This window comes from Lynx canadensis, chromosome D2 (genome assembly GCF_007474595.2).
Source record: "Lynx canadensis isolate LIC74 chromosome D2, mLynCan4.pri.v2, whole genome shotgun sequence".
In the NCBI taxonomy this organism is placed as follows: Eukaryota; Metazoa; Chordata; class Mammalia; order Carnivora; family Felidae; genus Lynx; species Lynx canadensis.
In genome coordinates, this window is record NC_044313.2 from 28660251 (window position 1) to 28681286 (window position 21036).

Consider the following 21036-nt stretch of genomic DNA (forward strand, 5'->3'; position numbering starts at 1 on the left):
CCCTGTGAATGTCAGTAATTTACTTTTCCATAACATTGCAAATAACAGAAAATCTTTTTTTTTTAATTTTTCTTAATGTTTATTCATTATTTATTTATTTATTTATTTATTTATTTATTTTTGGGACAGAGAGAGACAGAGCATGAACGGGGGAGGGGCAGAGAGAGAGGGAGACACAGAATCGGAAATAGGCTCCAGGCTCCGAGCCATCAGCCCAGAGCCTGACGCGGGGCTCGAACTCACGGACCGCGAGATCGTGACCTGGCTGAAGTCGGACGCTTAACCAACTGCACCACCCAGGCGCCCCAATGTTTATTCATTTTTGAGAGAGAGACAGAGTGCCAGTGGGGGAGGGGCAGAGAGAGAGAGAGAGAGAGAGACTCAGAATCTGAAGCAGTCTCCAGGCCCTGAGCCGTCAGCACAGAGCCCGACGCATGAACCATGAGATCATGATCTGAGCCAAAGTCAGACACTCAATTGACTGAGCCACCCAGGTGCCCCATCAAATAGCAGAAAATCTTAAAATAATTTTAGGCTGAGTGTTGTAGACTGAGCAGAAGCTGTGAAGGGAGTATTTTGATATCCTGATGTATACGATGGGTCCTACCTGTCTCTTCTCTGTGTGAGTCAGATGTCTGGAGATAGATAACATCTTGCCATGTGCTCCCTTTGGAAATGTGATGAAGACAAAGAGTGTGTATGTCTGTGTGCACATACACTGTGGTTTTTGAGTTTCTGTGTCGATGATTGTTTTTCTATTAATGATGCTAATGTATTGCTAATAAGATCCTAAATTAAAAAAGGAAAACAAACTTGTTTTGTTTCCAGTACCACAGAGGTACTGGATGGGGAGGTAGGGCTGCCACTCATAAAGGAAAGCATTTGTAAAATATCTTCCTACTTGTGCCTGCAGGGTCAGGGGGGCTCCTAGGGACCTGATCATCTCCCTGTTAGACTAAAGATATAAATGGATGAAGGATACTGACTGACCAGTCCAGTGTGGAAGATAGGCATCCTTATTCAGAGTTGGGTGCTAGCAGCTAGGAAGATGTCTGAGGTCCCCAATGCCGTCTCCAAAAGAGTTCTTAACCCTGTTTCTGTCATTTCCCAGTATCTCTGTTCCAGACCATCATTTATCATCTGCCCCTCTGCACTATTGCTGTGTCTCTTATAACGATCCCTCCAACCTTCTACACTGCTGCCAGAACAATTTTTCTAAAATGTGAAGTGGCCACATTACCCCTCCTGCTTAGACTCCTTTAGTGACTTCTCATAGCCTCTTTGAAAAAGCCAGACTTTTTTTTCTTTTACTTAGAAACCAAAATTTTAACGAAATATTTCAATTCGCTTTTGTGTTTCTGAGGATGAACTTATTTAATGTGATTCTCTTCGGTCCTTTATTAAACTTTCTATAACTTTTTCATGTAAGATTTGAAACATTTGGCCAGATATATATCATGACACAGAAACTAGTATTTTGGAATTGATATATATAGTGGACAAGCTACCCAGTTACATTTAGGATACAGGGTGTTCCCAAGATAAAGCTGAAAATGCTAATTTTTTTCTCTGTGTGTTTCGTTGGGGGCGTGGGGTGTAAGTTCGTTATTTTTTTCCCCAACTTTATTGAGCTATAATTGACATACAACATTGTGTAAGTTTATGATGTGCAATGTGATAATTTGGTATTTGTACATACTGTGAAATGATTACCATTTAGGTTAGCTAACAGCCTTCACTCCACATAGTTACCTTTTCTGTGTGTGGTAAGGATGTTTAAGACCTCCTCTCTTAGCAACTTTCAAATACAGTTGACCCATGAACAGCATGTGTTTGAACTGTATGGATCCACTTACATGCGGCTTTTGTTAGATAAATATAGTACTGTATGTGTATTTTTTCATGATTTTCTTCACATTTTTTATTCACTAGCTCACTTTACTATAAAAATATAGTATATAATACATATCATATGCAAAATATATGTTAGTCTACTATTTGTGTTATTGGTAAGGTTTCCAGTCAACAGCGCGGGGAGCCAAGAGTTATATACAGTTTATTGAGCATTCAAGGGGTCAGTACCCCTAACCCCTGTGTTGTTCAAGGGTCAACTGTATACAATATTGTTAACTACAGTCGCCATGCTATATATTAGATCCCTAGAACTTACTCATGACTGGAAGTTATAACACTTTGACCAACATCTTCCCATTTTCTCTACTGCCCCAACTCCTGGCAACCACCAATCTACTGTTTCTATGGGTTTGGTTTTTTTCAGATTTCACATATGAGATTGTACAGTATTTGTCTTTCTCTGACTTACTTCACTTAGCATAATGCCCTTAAGCTTCATCCATGTTATCGCAAATGGCAGGATTTCCTTCTTTTTTTCATTGTAAATATATACACTACAGTTTCTTTATTCATTTATCCAGCACTGGACACTTAGGTTGTTTTCATGCATTGGCTATCATGAATAATGCTGTAGTGAATGTAGGGGTGCAGATACCTCATTGAGATAGTAATTTCATTTCCTTTGGAGATATACATAGAAGTGGGATTGCTGGATCATATGGTAGTTCTAATTTCATGAAGAAGCTTCATGCTGTTTTCCATAGTGGCTGTACCAATTTGCATTCTCACTGGCAGTGCACAAGGTTTTCCTTTTCTCCACATCCTCACCAACACTTATCTCTTACCTTTGTAATAATAGCCATTCTAACAGGTGTGAGGTGATACCTCATTGTGTTTTTGATTTGCATTTCCCTGATGACTAGTCAAGTTGAGCACCTTTTCATGTACCTATTGGCCATCGTTATGTCTTTGGGAAAACGTCTATTCAGGTCCTTTGACCATTTTTATTTTTGTTATTATGATTTTGTTAACTAGGCTTCATGCCCAGCGTGGAACCCAACACAGGGCCTGAACTCATGACCATGAGATCAAGACCTGAGCTGAGATCAAGAGTTGGACGCTTAACCAACTAAGCTAGCCAGGCACCCTCCCCCCCCCCACCTTTGCCCATTTTGAAAATAAGATTATTTGCTTTTTTGTTATTGAGTTGTTTGAGTTCCTTATATATTTTGTATATTGCCCCTTATCAGATAGATGGTTTGCAAATATTGTCTACCATTCTATAGATTGTGTTTTCATTTTGTTGATTATTCCTTTTGCTGTGCAGAAATTTTTTAGTTTGATGTGGTCCCAGTTAGTAATGTTTGTTTTTGTTGCTTGTGCTTTGGTGTCATATCCAAAAAATCATTGCCAAGACGAATGTCTAAGTGCTTTCTATTTCTTTTAGGAGTGTTACAGTTTCAGTTTCTTATAGTTAAGTCTTTAATCCATTTCAAATTAACGCTTATGAGTGGTATAAGATAGGGGGTCCAGTTTCATTCTTTTACATGTGAACATCCAGTTTTCCCAATACAATTTATGGAAGAGACTATCCTATTGAATATTCTTGGCTCCTTTGTCACTATTAGTTGACTCTATATGCATGGGTTTATTTCTGGGCTTTTGTTTCTGCTCTACTGGCCTTTCCCCCCCCCCCCACTATTATACTGTTTTGATTGATACTGCTTTGTAACATAGTTTAAAATCAGAAAGAGTGATACCTCAAGATTTACTCTACTTTCTCAAGATTGTTTTGGCTATTCACAGTCTTTTGTGGTTCCATACAAATTTTAGGATTGTTTTCCATTTCTGTGAAAAATGCTGGATTTTGGTAGAGATTGCATTGAATATGTAGATGGCTTTGGGCAGTATGGACACTTTAACAATATTAATTCTTCTAATCTATAAGCACAAAATATCTTTCCACTTGTATCTTCTTCAGTTTCTTTCATCAGTATCTTATGGTTTTCAGTATACAGATCTGTAATCTTTTTGGTTGAATTTATTCCTAAGTATCTTATTGTTTTTGATGCTATTATAAACAGGATTGTTTCATTTTCAGATAGTTTGTTATTGGTATATACACACACAACTGATTTTTGTACGTTGAATTTGTGTCCTGCAACTTTACTGAATTCATTTACTCTGTTTTTGTTGTTGTTGTTGTTAGAGTCTTTTAAGATTTTTTATAAATGATTTCTTCTGCACACAGAGACAATTTTACCTCTACCTTTCCAATTTGGATGCCTTTAATTTCTTTTTCTTGCCTAATTTTTCCAGCTAGGACTTCTGGTACTATGTTGAATAGAAGTGGTAAGAGTGGGCACCCTTGTCTTGTTTCTGATCTTAGAGAAAAAACCTTCACCCTTTCACCATTGAGTATGATGTTAGCTGTGGGCTTGTCATATATCACCTTTACTATATTGAGGTACATTCCTTCTATTCACAATTTGTTGAGAGGTTTTTTAATCATGAAAGGATGTTGAATTTTGTTAAATGCTTTTCCTGGATCTATTGAGATGATCATGTGATTTTTATCTTTCATTCTATTAATTGGGTTTATTGCATTTATCGATTCCAGTATGTTGAACAATCCTTACATCTTAGGGACAAGTCCCATTTGATCATGGTGTATGATCCCTTTAATGTGCTGTTGAATTCAGTTTGCCAGTAGTTTGTTGAGAATTCTATATCTCTATTAATCAGGGATATTGGCTTGTAGTTTTCTTACAGTATCCTTATCTGCCTGGCTTTGGTATTGGGTAATACCTCATATAGTGAATCTGAGAGTGTTTCTTCCTCTTCAGTTTTTTATAAGAGTTTGAGAAATATTGCATTAGTTCTTCTTTAGCTGTTTAGTAGAATTCACCAGTGAAATAATGCAATCCTGGGATTTTCTTCATTGGGAGTTGTTTGATTACTGATTCAAACTCCTTACTCATTATTGGTCTGTTCAGATTTTCCATTTCTTCTTGATTGAGTCTTGGTAAATTTTATGTTTGTAGAAACTTATCCATCTCTGCTTGCTTGTCCAATTTATTGGCATATAATTGTTCACGTATCTGGTATGCCCCTTTGTATTTGTATAGTATTGGTGGAAATGTGTCCCTTTTCGTTGATAATTTTATTTATTTGAGTCCCCTCTTTTTCTTGGCTAGTCTAGGTAAAGGTTTGTCAATTTTGTTTATCTTTTTCAAAAACCAACTCTTAGTTTCTATTGATCTTTCCTATTCTTTATTTCTTTTAATAAATTATTATTTTTCTGCCTGCTGCTTACTTTAGGCTTAGCTTATTCTTCTTTTTCTATTCTTTAATGTGTAATATCAGATTGTTTACCTGAGACCTTTCTTTTTAGTACAGACATTTATAGTTATCAACTTTCCTCTTAGAACTGCTTTTGCTTCATTCCATAAGTTTTGGTGTGTTGTGTTTCCATTTAATTTGTGTCAAGATTTTATTTTTCCTTGTGATTTCTTCTTTGGTCTATTAGTTGTTCAGGAATGTGCTGTTTAATTTCCATGTATTTTTTAAACTTTCTAATTTTCTTCCTTATTTTTCATTTAATTTTAGTTTCATATCATTTAATTAAAAGTATTTTTTATTTTGAGAGAGCAACATCTCATGCATGAGCAGGGGAGGGACAGAGAGAGAGTTGGAGAGAGAGAGAATCCTAAGTAGGCTCCATGCTGTCAGCACAGAGCCCAATGTGGGGCTGGATCTCATTAACCTCAAGATCATGACCTGAGCTGAAATCAAGAGTTGGACACTTAACCAACTAAGCCACCAAGGTGCCCAAGTTTCGTATCGTTGTGATTGGAAAAGATACTTGATATAATTTGTACTTGAATTTGTTGAGACTTGTTTTGTGGCCTAACATATTATCTGTCCTGGAGGAATGTTCCATGCTCATGAGAAGAATGTGTATTCTATAGCCAGACCTCTTAGCATGGATCAAGACCCCTATTTCTTTCATTTTTTTCAATTTCATTTCCTATTACTCTGATACTTAACACTATATTCAGCTATCTGGAGCTAGCTTAAATCTCCATGGATGAGCTTTCTTTCCATAAACTTTATATTTCAGTGTAGATTTAGATTTGCAAGAAAGGTGTAAAGATAATATAGAATTCCACTGATGAAATTTCGTATCTCACTCTTGTTTCCTTTTCTGAAGTTATTACCTGCCCGTGTTTGGCAAAATTCTACTCTTCTTCTAGATTCAATCTTGATTTCTATTCCTGGATTGTGCTGAATTACCCCAAAAGTAGAAACGACACATGCTCAGTGTTCCATCAAAGCAGGGCGTCAATAGTTAATGAGCCAGGGAATTTAATAAATCCCTCCAAAGGGAGGAAAGCCAGAACTTTGTGGTTCTTCCTTAAACTAATTTATGTTCTAGTTAATTTTTAATTACTTGGCTGAACTTTTCGTGCCCCTGGATTGTCAGGAACTCTCTCCTTTGCTTCCATTTTCTTATATACTGTTGTCTACAAATTGGACTGAACTCCCCCAAAATGGCAATGTCAGGAAAAGCAACCAAAAATGCCTGTGGGCTATTGTAGATTTTAAAAGACTAGAGAGAACTGAATACAAGTATGAAACTTAATTGTATCCTGAATGAAAACAAGCCCCAGGTATTTAAAAAAAAAATGGGGGGGGGGGGAGAATGGACAACTTTAAATATTAGATGATATTATTGAATAATTAATTTTCTTAGGTGCCTTAACGGTATTTTGGTGATATAGAGGATGTCCTTCTTAGGAAATGCATGCTAAGATATTCTTGATGTCTGCAATTTAATTTCAAATGATTCAGTGAGAATAAAAGTGCTTGGGCACCTTGAAGGGGAGAGAGAGAGAGAGATGAAGGAAGAAAATGTGGCAACATGTTGACACTTATTGCATCAAGGTGATGGCCATTATTCTTACCAAAAAAAGCGTGTGTGAACAGTCTGTCTTGCCCATTGGACTAACGTGGTTAGGTTAGGTTAGGTTAGGTTAGGGCCCATCTTATGTCAGGAGCGTTCTAGCAGCTCGATAACTTCAACTGCTCCAAAATAAAGCAAACAAACAAACAAACAAATAATTGTAATTCTTTTTGTCACATCCCCTTCCTTCCTTTACTGCTCGCCTTCCTTGATTCCTCTGAGACCCAGACAACTGGGAGAGACTGCTGTCCCTCGGCGCTCTCCGTAGATAAGCGAACCCTCATTGGCTGGGCGCGCCCACGTCTTAGTGCTGTGCCGCCGCGTTTTTCGAGGAGTACGGGTTCAGGGTCCGTTTTCGGTGGTCGCCCCGACTCAGGCTGTTGGCACAAATGGCTCAGAAACCGCTGCGCCTGTGAGTGACCACAGATCAGAACCGTGCGCGCGCGCCTCTGTGTGTGTGTGTGTGTGTGTGTGTGTGTGTGTGTGTGCGTGTGTGTGTGCGCGCGCGCGCGCGTCTGCTCCCTGGGTCTTTCTCGTGACTGGAAGGGAGGAGGAAAAGGCGGGGGTGGGAGGGTGGTGGCGGCTGGTGAGCTCCGATCACGTCTTTGCCTGGCTGGGGCCGGTCTCCTCGCTTCCGAGAGGAGGCTGTCCTGGTGACCCAGGCTAGGAGAGGCGGAAACTGCCAGCGTTAGGTCTCCTCCATCTTAGGCCGCCCTGGCCTCTGACACATTTACACTTCACTTCTCCCCACAGCCCATTTATGAACAAAAACTCCTAGGCGTGGGGCCCATCGGTGGGTCCTGGTCAGTTACGAATAGACTAGATAGATAGGGCTCGTGCCCTGGCACACTTTTTTGCGAGGAGGCGCTGGGGTGAAGAGTGTACATCGATCCATCCATCCATTCATCCACTCAACAAATATTTATTGAACAATTACAGTATGCCAGGCACTGTGCTAGACGTTGCACAGATGGAGTTCCTGCCTTAATGGAGCCTAGAGTTTTTAGCTAATATTAATCAGAGTATCCAGATTAATGTATAATTACGGTCTATAAAAGGAAGAGAAACTTCACGGTTATGGGAGGGAGTATAATAGGGGTATTTGGCCTATTGTGAGGAATCAGGGGAGGGAGGATTGAGCGTTGGTTAATATTTTTGTCTTTATCCTAAAGTCATTGAAATGTTTAAGAACTCCTTGGCGGGATCATATTTTTGTTTTGGAAAGCGATTCTGGCCGCAGTGTAAGAACAAATCAGAGCCAAAGAAGAAGACAGCGAGGATTAGCTAGAGTGATAGCAGAAGAAAAGTGCAGGGATTCAAGGCTTATCAAGGAGATGAGATTAACAGGGTTTGGAGAAGGTTTGGCTGTGAGAAAGAGTCGGCACTGTGAGGTCCTAAATTTCTGCCCTTCAGCAGGATAGAAAACACTGGAAAAGGGCCCCGGTAGTGGGGTTCTTTTAATGTTTTTGAGGAAAGAACATTAAACTGTTGGCTTTATATAGGTTGGTTAGGAAGAAGAGATGGCATTAGAGGAAATAAACGTAAGCATGCTACTTACTTTGTACTAGATTCATTAGATCTCTCTCTGATTCTGCCTCTTTTCTATCACAGGACTCTTGGTTGCTCTGCCTTAGAGTGTCCTGCATTCCTCTTCTTCCCTTATTTCCCACCCTACTTCACCATTCAAATTGTGTTCAGGTGTTCAGAATTCTAAATTTTTCATCTGTTTCTGTCCTTTTCGTCTTCATTGAGTATTGCCCTTTTTGGTGATATTCTTGCTTGTCATCACTTGTTCCTCCAGACCATCCTTCACTCTGTTACTAAAATGAACTTTCTGAAACGTGTCATTACCCAGCTTGAAAACGTTCAGTGATGGGGTGCCTGGATGCCTCAGTCAGTTAAGCGTCCGGCTCTTAGTTTCAGCTCAGGTAATGATCTCACAGTTCGTGGGCTTGAGCCCTGCATCGGGCTCTGTGCTGACATCATGGAGCCTGCTTGGAATTCTCTCCCTCTGTCTCTGCCCCTCCCCTGCTTGCTCTCCAGCTCTCAAAATAAATATAAATAAACTAAAAAAAAAAATGTTAAGTGATATGGACATACCAGAAAGACGTACTGACAAAACAATAAGAACTATATTTCAGGATGAGTTCAAAGGCATTAAAAAATGGTATGAGAAATAGAAAAACTTAAGTCAGAATTACAAAAACTCAGAAATGAGATGATAGAACAAGTTACGTCACAATTTAAGGCCAGTTCTTCTTTATAAACTTCAGCTCTTGCCACTTTCTACCTTTCTGCCCCTTAACACTTTATGCATGCCTCCTGTTGTAGCCTTTTTCATACAAATTTGTATCAGAGTATCTCCCTTTCCCTGATTGTCAACTTTGAGGTTTGAACTGAGTCTTTCTCCTCTTTGTACTCCTAACATGATCTTAGCACAGTTCTGGGCATATTGCACTTAGCATATTGCAGGTGTTCAGTATATGGTTGTTGAATGGATGATTGATAGTAACAGTGGAAAGGAAGAGCTGGAATGAATGTGAAAGATGTTTGGAAAAGGGAATTGATGAGACTTGATGACTGGATGGGGGACTTGTGACTCTTGGTGACCCAGTTGGTGATACAGCCATCCACAAAGCTTGGGAAGTGAAGAGAAGAAGCTGGTTCAGTTTTGGAGGAGGTGAAGCTAACTTTTAGATGTGATGGGTTGAAGGTTTTGGTGACCTTTAGGTGGAGCTGCCTAGTGGTCAGTAATAGTTCACATGCACTGAACCTCTCTGGTAACCTCTGGTAACCCAGAGACTGGGTCACATATCTGCCTGATCCAGAAAGACTAACATGTTACAAACCCAGCTGGCCCATTCACGTTTCCTCAATTGCCGTAACATTTGTCTCCTTTGCAGCTTGGCTTGTGGAGATGTTGAAGGAAAGTTTGATGTTTTATTCAATAGAGTTCGAGCAATTCAGAAGAAAAGTGGAAACTTTGACGTAAGACATTTCCTTTTACTGAATCTAATTTTACTGTTATAGTCAAACATAGTAAAATAAAGTGTGGACTTCTTTTTTCATTTCTCGATTGAACACATACTCTCCCTTTTTGGTTAGATTGAGTTCCTTTCGTGAGCACAGAAACTTAGTAGCTACAGAATGATAGGGAAAGGGAGACCTCTTTACCTTTTTATACTTTTTGAATTTTTTAATACTCCCCCCCTTTAATACTTTTTATACTTTTATACTTGTTACTTTCTTACTACCCACAAAACTGAAAACAGATGAGCAAAATGTCCCTAGGTGATTCTAATCACTGGGTTTGGGAATCAAATCTAAATCTACACTGAAATATAAAGTTTATGGAAAGAAAGCTCATCCATGGAGATTTAAGCTAGCTCCAGATAGCTGAATATAGTGTTAAGTATCAGAGTAATAGGAAATGAAAATTTGGGAATATTTCCTGAGGGTATGGTATGGATTAAGTCAGATAACATGTGCAGATGCTTCACAGACCGAAGAGCCTTATCTAAATGTTACATGGGGTTGCCAACTAGACTGCAGACCCCTAGTATACAGAAGAGTATTCTGGGTATGGCGATAATCTATTCATGGGGTTAAAGATTGAGTAAAGATAACAGGCAAGAAATGTGCTTTTTGTATCCTGTATCTTCCCAGGGTATCTAATACTTAAAAATTTGTATTTGGAGAGAGACTCGTGGAAGTAGATTTCTCCATCTTTCCCTGACCCCCTCTTCCCCATCCCTAATTTGAATTGGATAGCCAGTGAGCCAAAATTTATTAATTTATAGATTCAAATTAACTTCTGCAATTGCTGCTAAAGAATTATGTGTTGAGATTCTGCAGACTGATTAAGGAAAAAAAACCTAGCATGAGGCCATTAAGTAGGATAATTAGCTGAATTATGTTAACTATCAATTATGTACTATTTGATAAAAAAAAATCTCATATATCTGTTTACAAAACTCATTTTAGCTGCTGTTGTGTGTAGGAAATTTCTTTGGCTCCACTCCAGATGCTGAATGGGAGGAGTATAAAACTGGCATCAAGAAAGGTATAGAAATTATTTTTATTTAACAAACGAGTTCTAACAAAGCTTCAAAGTTACACAGTTCTTGATGGGTTGTTTTTCACATGTAGTAGTTATTTAAGAATTTCCCTCTGAGCTCCACGTTGAGCTGGGAAGGATGCCTGTGCATCTAAATGTTCACATTTTGGGGGTGCCTGAGTGGCTCAGTCATTTGAGTGTCCAACTCTTAATTTTGACTCAGGTCATGATCCCAGGGTTGTGGGATTGAGCCCTGTGTCAAACTACGCATTGAGCATGGAACCTACTTAAGATTCTCTCTCGGGGTGCACGGGTGGCTCAGTTGGTTAAGTGACCTGTTCTTGATTTCAGCTCAGGTCATGCTGTCACATTTCATGAGATCGAGCCCCCAAGTCAGGCTCTGGGCTTACAGTGCAGAGCCTACTTTGGATTCTCTCTCTCTCTCTTTCTGTCTCCTCTCCTCTCCTCTCCTCTCCTCTCCTCTCCTCTCCTCTCCTCTCCTCTCCTCTCCTCTCCTCTCCTCTCCCCTCCCCTCCCCTCCCCTCCCCTCCCCTCCCCTCCCCTCTCCTCATGCAGGCATGCGGCATACTCTATCGAAATAAATATTTTTAAGAGAAAAGATTCTCTCTCTCTCTCTCCCCCTCTGCCCCTCTCTCCTGCTTGTGCATGCTCGCTCGCTCTCTCTCTCTGTCTCTCAAATAAAAATAAAGTTTTTTAAAATGTTCACATTTTGAGTTTGGGTGGATTTGGTTTAAAGAAATAATTCTCTTCTAAGGCAGGAATTGAAGAAATGGACCATATGTGTCCTTTCCTTTTTCTAGTTTGAGTGTTTCTTTTCTTTTCTTTTCTTTTCTTTCTTTCTTTCTTTCTTTCTTTCTTTCTTTCTTTCATGAAGCTCTTTAGGGATTTGTGTTTTCCTTATTCTACGTTAACCATTCTCTTTAAGATGTCACTTCATCAACCTAGTGACACTAATAGGCCACAGGTTGGGTAGGATATGTTCCACAGATAGGATTGCAGACTCCTTACTTTTGCTGTGATTATTTTTTCTGTGGGGAAATACTTCTCAAATTCCAAATCAGATCTGGTAACTATATGGTGTCATGTCTGTTTCTCTCACTAGCTCCTATTCAGACATATGTGCTGGGTGCTAATAACCAGGAAACAGTAAAATATTTCCAAGATGCTGATGGGTGTGAATTAGCTGAAAACATTACTTATCTGGGTAAGTTCATATTTTTTGTGTTTGTAATGAATATAATAAAGTGTCCCCAGGAATTAGTCTCCTGGGAAATTTGTGGCTGAATTCTTCTGCCATTACTGCTGAAAAAATGGGGTTCTTTCCCCAAATCTGTGTCTATACCCTTAAGACTCTGACATTTTTTTCTTTGTAGTCTCTCCCACCTCCTCCCAATCTCCTTGTACTCCCACAACCCAATATATACTCGTGTGGCCAACTAGAGGAATAAACTACTTGACTGTGGTATAGGGACTACTTAGGGTATAAATTATGTTGAAAAAAATTCCATGTATGTTGTCTCACCATGTAACATTGCTAGATGTATACAACTTGTTTATTAGGATCCTCACTAGCTTAGCTCTGTGTCTCATTAAACTTTTGGTGCTGATTTTAAGTTTTCGGTGCTGATCCTCACATTTTTCACTCCTTTTGTCCTTTCTCTGGTTCTTGGTCCACTTTTTAATTTTGGGTTAAAGTTGTTCCCTTTTGACCCTCCTGAATCTCTTTTAGTGATTCTTTTAATGCCTGGCCATTTTAAAAAAGCACTGTCAGATTTTGTTTTTTCTTTCCCCTCACCTGCTGTCAGTCTATGACTTCTTGGATCATTCAACTTATTTTTTCCTAAAATGACTCCACTGCTCTTCACAGTTCTTTTTTCTTGGTCTCTTACTTCTCTGGAAAGCTTCTACATTTCCTTTGCTGTAAGTGTCCTCCCCATCCTTCCCCACCATAGTCCATCTTGACCTTTATTCTCTACGTCTGGCTGTGGCCCTCATGTAAACAATCTTATCTCATCTTGCTTCAATCATATGGGGCTCCTTTAGGCAAAAACTTGAGGGATGGATTTTTTGTTGTTGTTTTTAACCACTGTTGCAAGGTACACATTTTGAAATCCTTTTGTTGTAGGTGTTAGCATATGCCTGAATTTGTGGCAGCTCTCACAGTAGTTATTAGATTTGGATTAAGACCTCTGCTGTAGGTATTTATGGCAGCCATTTAACACATGAATTTAGTGCCAGGAGTGGAAAGAGCATGGAGGTACTAGGTTATTTCTGTGAAAGAGATTTTTTGAGGTCCAGTAGGAGGAGCAAACAATGAACTTGATAGTGAACATGTGATAGTGAGCTTGAAGTGTTGGCAGTACATCCAACATGTCATTGGAAGTGATCTTTCTAGAGTATATCAACAAGGTCAGTGTGGAAAAATAGGTTTTGGGGAGTTGGTCCCTTAAAGATGGAAAACAAAGCTGAGAAGGATCAAATTGTTTCAGGGGAAATAAAATGAGAAGGAAAGCACCACGCTGTGGTGGGGGTGTATATCTTCATCTAGGCAGCAGGCAGGATCGCTGAAAGCGATTAGAGCAGTGTTTGGGGAGGTAAAGATATTGTCAAGTTCAGAGACTCTAAGTGAAGAGAGACTGATTTGGGAGGAGAGACCATTGACAGTTACAGGGTGATTCATGACCTTTCCGAGAATGGTGGGAGATGGAAACCAGAGTACAGTGGGTTCAGGAACTAAGAGGTAAAGCACTTAGAGAGCATGGTCTGCTCTTTTGAGAAATTGGAAACAGAAGAGAAAGGAGTTTTCAGTTAGTGTGTGAGTTCTTTTATTAGTTTTTTATTAGTATCTGTGTTCCTTTATCAGTATGTGTGTTAATTGGCATGTTCCTTTAGTAATTAGTATGTCTATTAGTATGTTTAATACTTTATTCTTTTCTGAGTGGAAAGAGCCAGCTGAGAAGAGGAGACTGAGTAGGTGAAAGGAAGGTGAAAATTGACAGAGCAAGGTCTTGAAGGCAGCAGGAAGAAACAGGATCAAGGGCCCAAGCCAGGAATAAATTTAAAAAAGGGTAGAGTCTCAAGTTTTTCCCAGTTGCTCTTTCCAGATGTTTTCCATCCATTGGAAGCCGCTGCCTGCATGAAGAGTATGTGTATTCTAGACTGAACTTTCTCAGAACTGCAGTTCCTTTTTCTTATTATGTCTCTCTGGGTCCAAGTGTCTGGGTTTCTTTCTTTTTCTTTTTTTCTTTTTTTTCTTTTAAAGTTTATTTATTTATTTTGAGAGAGAGACAGTTTGAGTGGGGGAGGAGCAGAGAGAGAGAATCCCAAATAGGCTCTGCACTGTTGGTGCAGAGCCTCATGCAGGGTTCGAACTCATGAACTATGAGATCATGATCTGAGCTGAAATCAAGAGTCAGGTACTTAACTGACTGAGCCATCCGGGTGCCCCTCTTTTTTTTTTTTTTAATGTTTATTTATTTTGAGAGAGATAGTGAGAATGAGGGGTGGGGCAGAGAGAGAGGGAGAGAGAGAATCCCGAGAAGGCTCTGCACTGTCAGTGCAGAGCCCGATGCGAGGCTCGATCCCAGGAACTGTGAGATAATGACCTGACCCAAAATCAGGAGTCGGACGCTTAACTGACTGAGCCACCCAGGCACCCCTGGGTTTCTTTTAATCCATGTAGAATCTCTTCCAGAAGACAGGAAGGCTTTTTCTTAATCACTGCTTCCCAACTTTTTTCATTTGTAAGGCATCTGGGGTAAACAGACTGGCCCATGGGCTCCAGTGGCCTCCACATAAGGGCTGCTGTCCCTGAACAGGAACACAGTTGTAGCCATCCACCACTGAGACCCTGCAGCCAGAAGAGGGACTCTAGAAGAGTCTGTGCTTATTTAGACATGCAGAATGGCAGGGAGGTAGGCAAGTCATGGCGGGGAGAGAGATTCATCACCATAATAACATTTCTGCAGTTTTGACTAAAACTTGTCCATTTTTCTTTGAACCCAGGTCGTAAAGGTATCTTCACTGGAAGCTCGGGGCTGCAGATTGTGTACCTCAGTGGGACAGAGTCCGTAGATGAGCCAGTCCCAGGTTACAGTTTTAGTCCCAAGGATGTGTCTTCCCTGAGGACAATGCTGTGTTCAACATCCCAGTTTAAGGGTGTTGATATCTTGCTCACATCCCCATGGCCCAAGTATGTGGGGAACTTTGGGAATTCTTCTGTGAGTAGTGCTTGTTCAGTTGGAATTTCTGTAAGCAAATTGCACTGGCTTATTTTGGGCTCTTTTTGCTCTTTATATTGAATATTTCAGCTCTTAGGACCTTTCAGTAGAAATTTTTTGTAAATTGTTTCAGGATACTTAAAAGTATATCAATTAACCAAAGCAAAAACTTTAAAACAGATTGATCTTATGAAAGCACCATTCACAGATGAGATTGCTAAAATTCTAATTATAAGTGAGTTATTCTTTAAATTATGTTCTCTGCATCAAGCACCTTCTTTCAAGCTTCCTCTTAATGTGTTTTGAGGGATTACTAATTTTTAGTTAAAAGATTTACAGCTAGTGGCAGCTATTTAGTTGTATCCCCCCTCTCCTCCCCACATTCCATTGCACATTGTAGTATTTTGGCTTTTAAAATATTTTTTTATTTCCTAGTTTAAATTTTTTTAACTAGTTTAAATTTAACTAGTTTAAATTTAACTAGTTTAATTTAACTAGTTTTTTCCTAGTTTAAATTTTATTTATTTTTGAGAGAGAGAGAGAAAGGGGTGGGGGGAGGGGCAGAGAGAGAAGGAGAGAGAGAGTCCCAAGTAGGTTTCATCCTTCACACCAAACCTAACACAGGGTTCAAAGCCACAACCGGGAGATCATGACTTAAGCCAAAATCAAGAGTTGGACACTCAACTGACTTAGCCATTCAGGCACACTTCAAAATATTTTTTTTAATGGAATCATTATGAGATCAAAGATAGTTGATCTAAAGATGGGAAAAGAAATGTTGAAAACTTGTTATTTCTCTAATGTGAAAGCCTTAATGTTGGGATGCATTGGAGCTCACCATTGCATTTGATCTTAATATTTTAATAAACAGTCTAAAAGAGGATGTGTATCAGATTGGGGAGTGACCACCATCACATTGGTGGAAATAAGCCTAAGGAAGATCTTGAAAGGTTGTATATGAGGGCAGAAAGCATCAGCTGAGTTTCAGTGAAGGGAAACCTAAGAATGCATTTAGAGACAAGTATCAATTAGTAGATGCAGAGTTATCGGTAATGATCCAGAAAAAGGTCTTGTAGACCACTCTCTGCCAACTTCACGATGTGTCTGGACCAAAATAGCCAACAAGATACCAGGCCTTGTCAGGGGTGGGGTGTTGAAAGGAAAAGGGACAGTGCTGTCTTCCCCTGCCATCAATCCATGGCTGTTTTCATCTAGAATTCAAGGGGCAGTGCTGGTTGCAGTGAGAAGGTACGGCAAAGCTAGGGAAGATAGGAGGAGGACTAAGTTGCCGGTGGAAGGGAGGAAGACACGTATAATACTCTGTGAGGAAGGATGGGAAAAATGAGGCCCCTTCATTTTGGGGGTGCTAACAAAAGGATTTGATTAAAGTTTATAAAAGACTACATATGATCTTTATAGGGGAGAAAACAATACAGTTTATCAGTCTCTGAGATACTACGACTAACCTCGAGGCTGATTCCCTGCACTTCAGCAGAAACTTGAAGGAAGTGAGCATAAGAAAAAGGAATTTCTTGCTTTACTTAGTAGAAAACTAATTTTGGTAATTTCTTTATTTGCAGCTAATACCTTCTCTTAAGTTCATGAGTAATATGAATGAGACATCACATAATTTGTTGTTAAGCTAGGGATGTTTGGGGAATAAAGTTGATATTTTTGATGAACTTTATGTTACAAACTTTGACCAGGGTGTGGTTGTGCCTTCCACAAACCACACCTTTCTTGACTGAAGCAAAATAAAGGATTGCATGGTTATGTCATGAGGTCATTGAATATTCCATTCCAGATGTTCTATGGATCCTAAGGACCCTGGAAGCTAGCTTTTAATTTTTATTTTTTTTGCATTGACTCTGAATGTCTGCATTGTCAGAACTATGGATGTGTAACAACGCAGATTATAGAAGCATAGTCTGTGGGCTCCAGAGAGAGAGCCTGCTTTCCAAAAAGATTAGAATAAACCCTGTTTTGGGTATTAGTATGGAGGGCTCACCTTACCTTTTAACCCCTGCTTCCTGCAGTTGTCCTCTCTGCACTTAACAATAGCCTGCTTCCTCTTCTGTGTTTGAGGTTTCTCTGATTGCCACAAGTTGTGGATATTACTCTCCAAATCCTACTGCCTACATTTGTATCGACATAAAAATTTCAAAGACATTTAAATTGTCCTATTTCTTTGCATTTCTTGATAACTCCTAGGTCTGTTATGATGACTGAGTTTCTTTTTCCTAGGGAGAAGTGGATACCAAAAAATGTGGCTCTGCTTTGATCTCCGGTCTTGCCACAGACTTGAAACCAAGATACCATTTTGCTGCTTTGGAAAAGACCTATTATGAGAGACTTCCCTATCGGTGAGTAGCATTTCATTATTTTGGCTTTTTGAAGAATTTGCCTTGGATCTTCTATGGGAACTTCTCTTGTTCGTTTTAGCCATGTAACATCTTCGTTCCTTTTGGTTACTCAGGCACCAAAGTGAGTGGCTCTCAAATTACTCAGCTTTTCTGAGTTTGTTTCCTAATTAGAAATACAAGGGATTGGACTGTATACAGCCCCTTAACAGTTTGAGCGTCTGAAGTAATAATACTGTTATCATAGTATTAATCATCACTGCTTTACGTAGCACAGCACATTAGGTCAAACCGGTACTCCTTGTACAGTCTTGAAAACTCATTTCTCAGCATAAGCATGTCAGCAGTATTTCAGTTTAAGAATCAAGAACTTGTATCAATTTGTTTTTTGCTTTTTCATAGTTTGAGTTTGGAGGTGGGGTTTTTTTTTTTTTTTTTAATGTTTATTTTGAGAGAGAGAAGAGTGTGTGTGAGAGAGGGGGAGGGGCAGAGAGAGGGGGAGAAAGAGAGAATCCCAAGCAGGCTTCGTACTGTCAGTGCAGAGCCCAATGCAAGACTCAGTCTCACCAACTGTGAAATCATGATCTGAGCTGAAGCCAGAAGTCTGATGCTTAACCCAACTGAGCCACCCAGGCGCCCCTGGAAGTGGAGTTTTTAAAGCATGTCTTACAGAGACCATAAACCAGTGTTTTCTAACGGATAGAATTAAGTTAGCTCTGGATTATCTTCACTGGTAAAGAGCATGGATAATTTCTAAAATAATTTATAAAAACTTTTTTCCTGGGACGACTGGGTGGCTCAGTTGGTTAGGCGTCTGACTCTTGATTTCGGCTCCGGTCATGATCTTGAGGTTTGTGGGATCAAGCCCCACATTGGGCTCCTCACTGACAGCTCAGAGCCTGCTTGGGATTCTCTCCCTCTCTCTCTGCCTCTCCCCCCCCCCACACACATGTGCACATTCTCTCTCTGTCATAAAGAAAAAAATAACCTATCCTTTCCCTATAATCTCAAAGCCTAAGATATAATCATAAATAATACAGCCTTTTCTATCACCATATAGAAAAGCCTATTGTTTTCTGAAATCATGCACTAAAAACAGAGGTTATCAAGCCTCTCAAAACCTATCCAACGGTTTTTTTTTTAACCTATCCAACTTTTAAGGATCTGAATACACATTTCCCTGAAAAACATACCAGTGGCCAATAGGCACATGAAAGATGCTCATGTCATTATCGATTAGGGTAATCCAAATCCAGACCACAGTGAGATACCACTTAACATCCCCTAAGATGGCTACAAGCAAAAAGGCAAGTAATAAGTGTTAGTGAGGATGTGGAAGCATCTGAACCCTGATGCGTTGCTGGTGTCATTGCTGGTGCAGGCGCTTTGCCAAACTGTTGGCAGTTCTTCAAAAGATTTAAATATAGAGTTACTGTCTGACCCAGGAATTCCACTCTTGTTCCAAGTGAAATAAAAACACTAGCCCATGCAATAATTTGTACACAAATGATCATAACAGCTTTATTCATAATAGTCAGAAAGTGGAAACAACCCAAATATCCATCATGTGATGAATGGGTAAAGAAAAAGTGATACATCCATACTTTGAAATGTTATTCAAGAAAAAGGAATGGAATACTGATAGGCTACATGGGTGAACCTTAAAAACACTATGCTAAATCAAAGAAGCCACACACACAGAAGACCGCATATTATATGATTCCACTTATTATAAAATGTCCAGAGTAGGCAAATACATAGAGGTAGAAAGTAGAGTATTGTTTGCCAGGGGCTGGTTGGAGGCAAATGGGAGTGACTGCTAATAGGTACAGGGTTTCTTTTACTGGTGATAAAAGTGTTCTAAAATTAGATTGTGGTGATGGTTGCACAGCTCTGTGAATATGCTAAAAACTATTGAATTATATACTTTAGATGGCTGAATTATATAGTATTTGAATTAGATCTTAATAAAGCTGTTAAAAAAAAGACAAGCCTGTACAAGTTTTCAACCAGAGCAATAACAAAACCCCATAACCAGCACGATACAAATACTAACATAGGTAAATTTCCACTAACATTTGCACCTGGTATTACAGTCAGTCCATGCTTTGCATTCCTGTGTTGTGGGTGTTATTGTGAGTGTTTTGCTTCCCTTGAGGAACAGTTTATCATCATTAAAAACACCATTCAGAGGTAGCAACCTTCATTAGTCATTATTATTTTAAAATAAATGAGGGAAGCATCTTCACAGCTTTTTATGGGTACTTGCAGTTTCCCTGTAGTATTAGTTTTCTATTGCTGTTGTAAAAATTGTCACACACTTTGTAGCTTAAAACAATATAGTTTATCATCTTACAGTTCTGTAGGTCAGACGTTTGACCCAGGTTTCATTGGGCTAAACTCAAAGTGTTGGCCAGGTTATGTTCATTTCTGGAGGCTCTACAGGAGAATGGTTTTTTCCCTTCTTAAGCTTGTAGAGATCACCTGTGTTCCATGGCTCACGGCCCCCTTACTCCATCTTAAAGCCAGTAACTGTGGTTGAATGTTGTCACTCTTAACCTTCTGTAGTCACTTTCCCTCTGACTTTTCCTCTTCCCTCATCTACTTTTTTTAAAAAATCCTAACGTAATTAACATACAGTGTTATGTTAGTTTCAGTGTACAATATGATTCAGCATTTCTATACATTATTCAGTGCTCATTGCAGTAAGTGTACTCTTAATCCCCTTCACCTGTTTTACCCATCTCCCCACCTGCTTCTTTGTAACTATCAGTTCTCTGTATTTAAGAGTCTGGTTTTTTGTCTCTCTTTTTTTTTCTTTGTTCGTTTGTTTTGTTTCCTAAATTGCAGCATGGGTGAAATCATTTGGTATTGTCTTCTCTGACTTATTTCAATTAGCATAATACACTCTAGCTCCATCCATGTTGTTGCAAATGGCAAGATTTCATTTTTTTAATGGTTGAGTGATATTCCATTGTATATATATACCACATCTTCTTTATTCATTAATTAATCAATGGACACTGGGTTGCTTCCATATTTTGGCTATTGTCAATAATGCTACAATAAACGAAGAAGTGCATATATCTTTTTGAATTAGTACTTTTGTATTATTTGGGTAAATATCCATTAGGGGAATTACTAGATCATGTAATAAATCGACTTCACATTTTTCGAGGAACTGTTATACTGTTTTCCACAGTGGCTGCACCAGCTTGCATTCCCACCAGCATTGCATGAGGGTTCCTTTTTCTCTACGTCCTTGCCAATGCTTTTTTCTTGTGTTTTTGATTTTAGCCATTCTGACAGGTATAAGGTACTTGTATAAAGGTACAGGTATAAAGAACTTGTTGTGGTTTTGATTTGCCTTTCCCTGATGATGAGTGATGTTGAGCATCTTTACATGTGTCTGTTGGCCATCTGTATGTCTTTGGAGAAATGGCTGTTCATACGGAGAAATGTCTGTTTTAAATTGGATTGTGTTTTTGGTGTTGAGTTATGTAAGCTTTTTATATATTTTATCAGATAAGTCATTTGCAAATATCTTCTCCCATTTAG

General features: G+C 39.2%; 1 protein-coding gene across 3 annotated transcripts in view; it reads left to right on the forward strand.

The window, feature by feature from the left end:
- Positions 1-5730: 5730 nt before the first annotated feature.
- CWF19L1 (CWF19 like cell cycle control factor 1) overlaps positions 5731-21036 on the forward strand; it is a 33740-nt gene continuing 18434 nt past the window's right edge. Inside the window, exons 1-6 of one of the 3 annotated variants that reach the window (XM_030334818.1) lie at positions 5731-7232; positions 9724-9808; positions 10805-10883; positions 12001-12102; positions 14904-15118; positions 17363-17481. In XM_030334818.1, the coding sequence (XP_030190678.1) occupies positions 7210-7232; positions 9724-9808; positions 10805-10883; positions 12001-12102; positions 14904-15118; positions 17363-17481 (623 nt within the window). In that variant the 5' untranslated portion in view covers positions 5731-7209. Of the gene's footprint in view, positions 7233-9723; positions 9809-10804; positions 10884-12000; positions 12103-14903; positions 15119-17362; positions 17482-21036 lie in introns of those variants that run through there. The other 2 variants (XM_032595185.1, XM_030334819.1) reach the window with 2 other exon arrangements.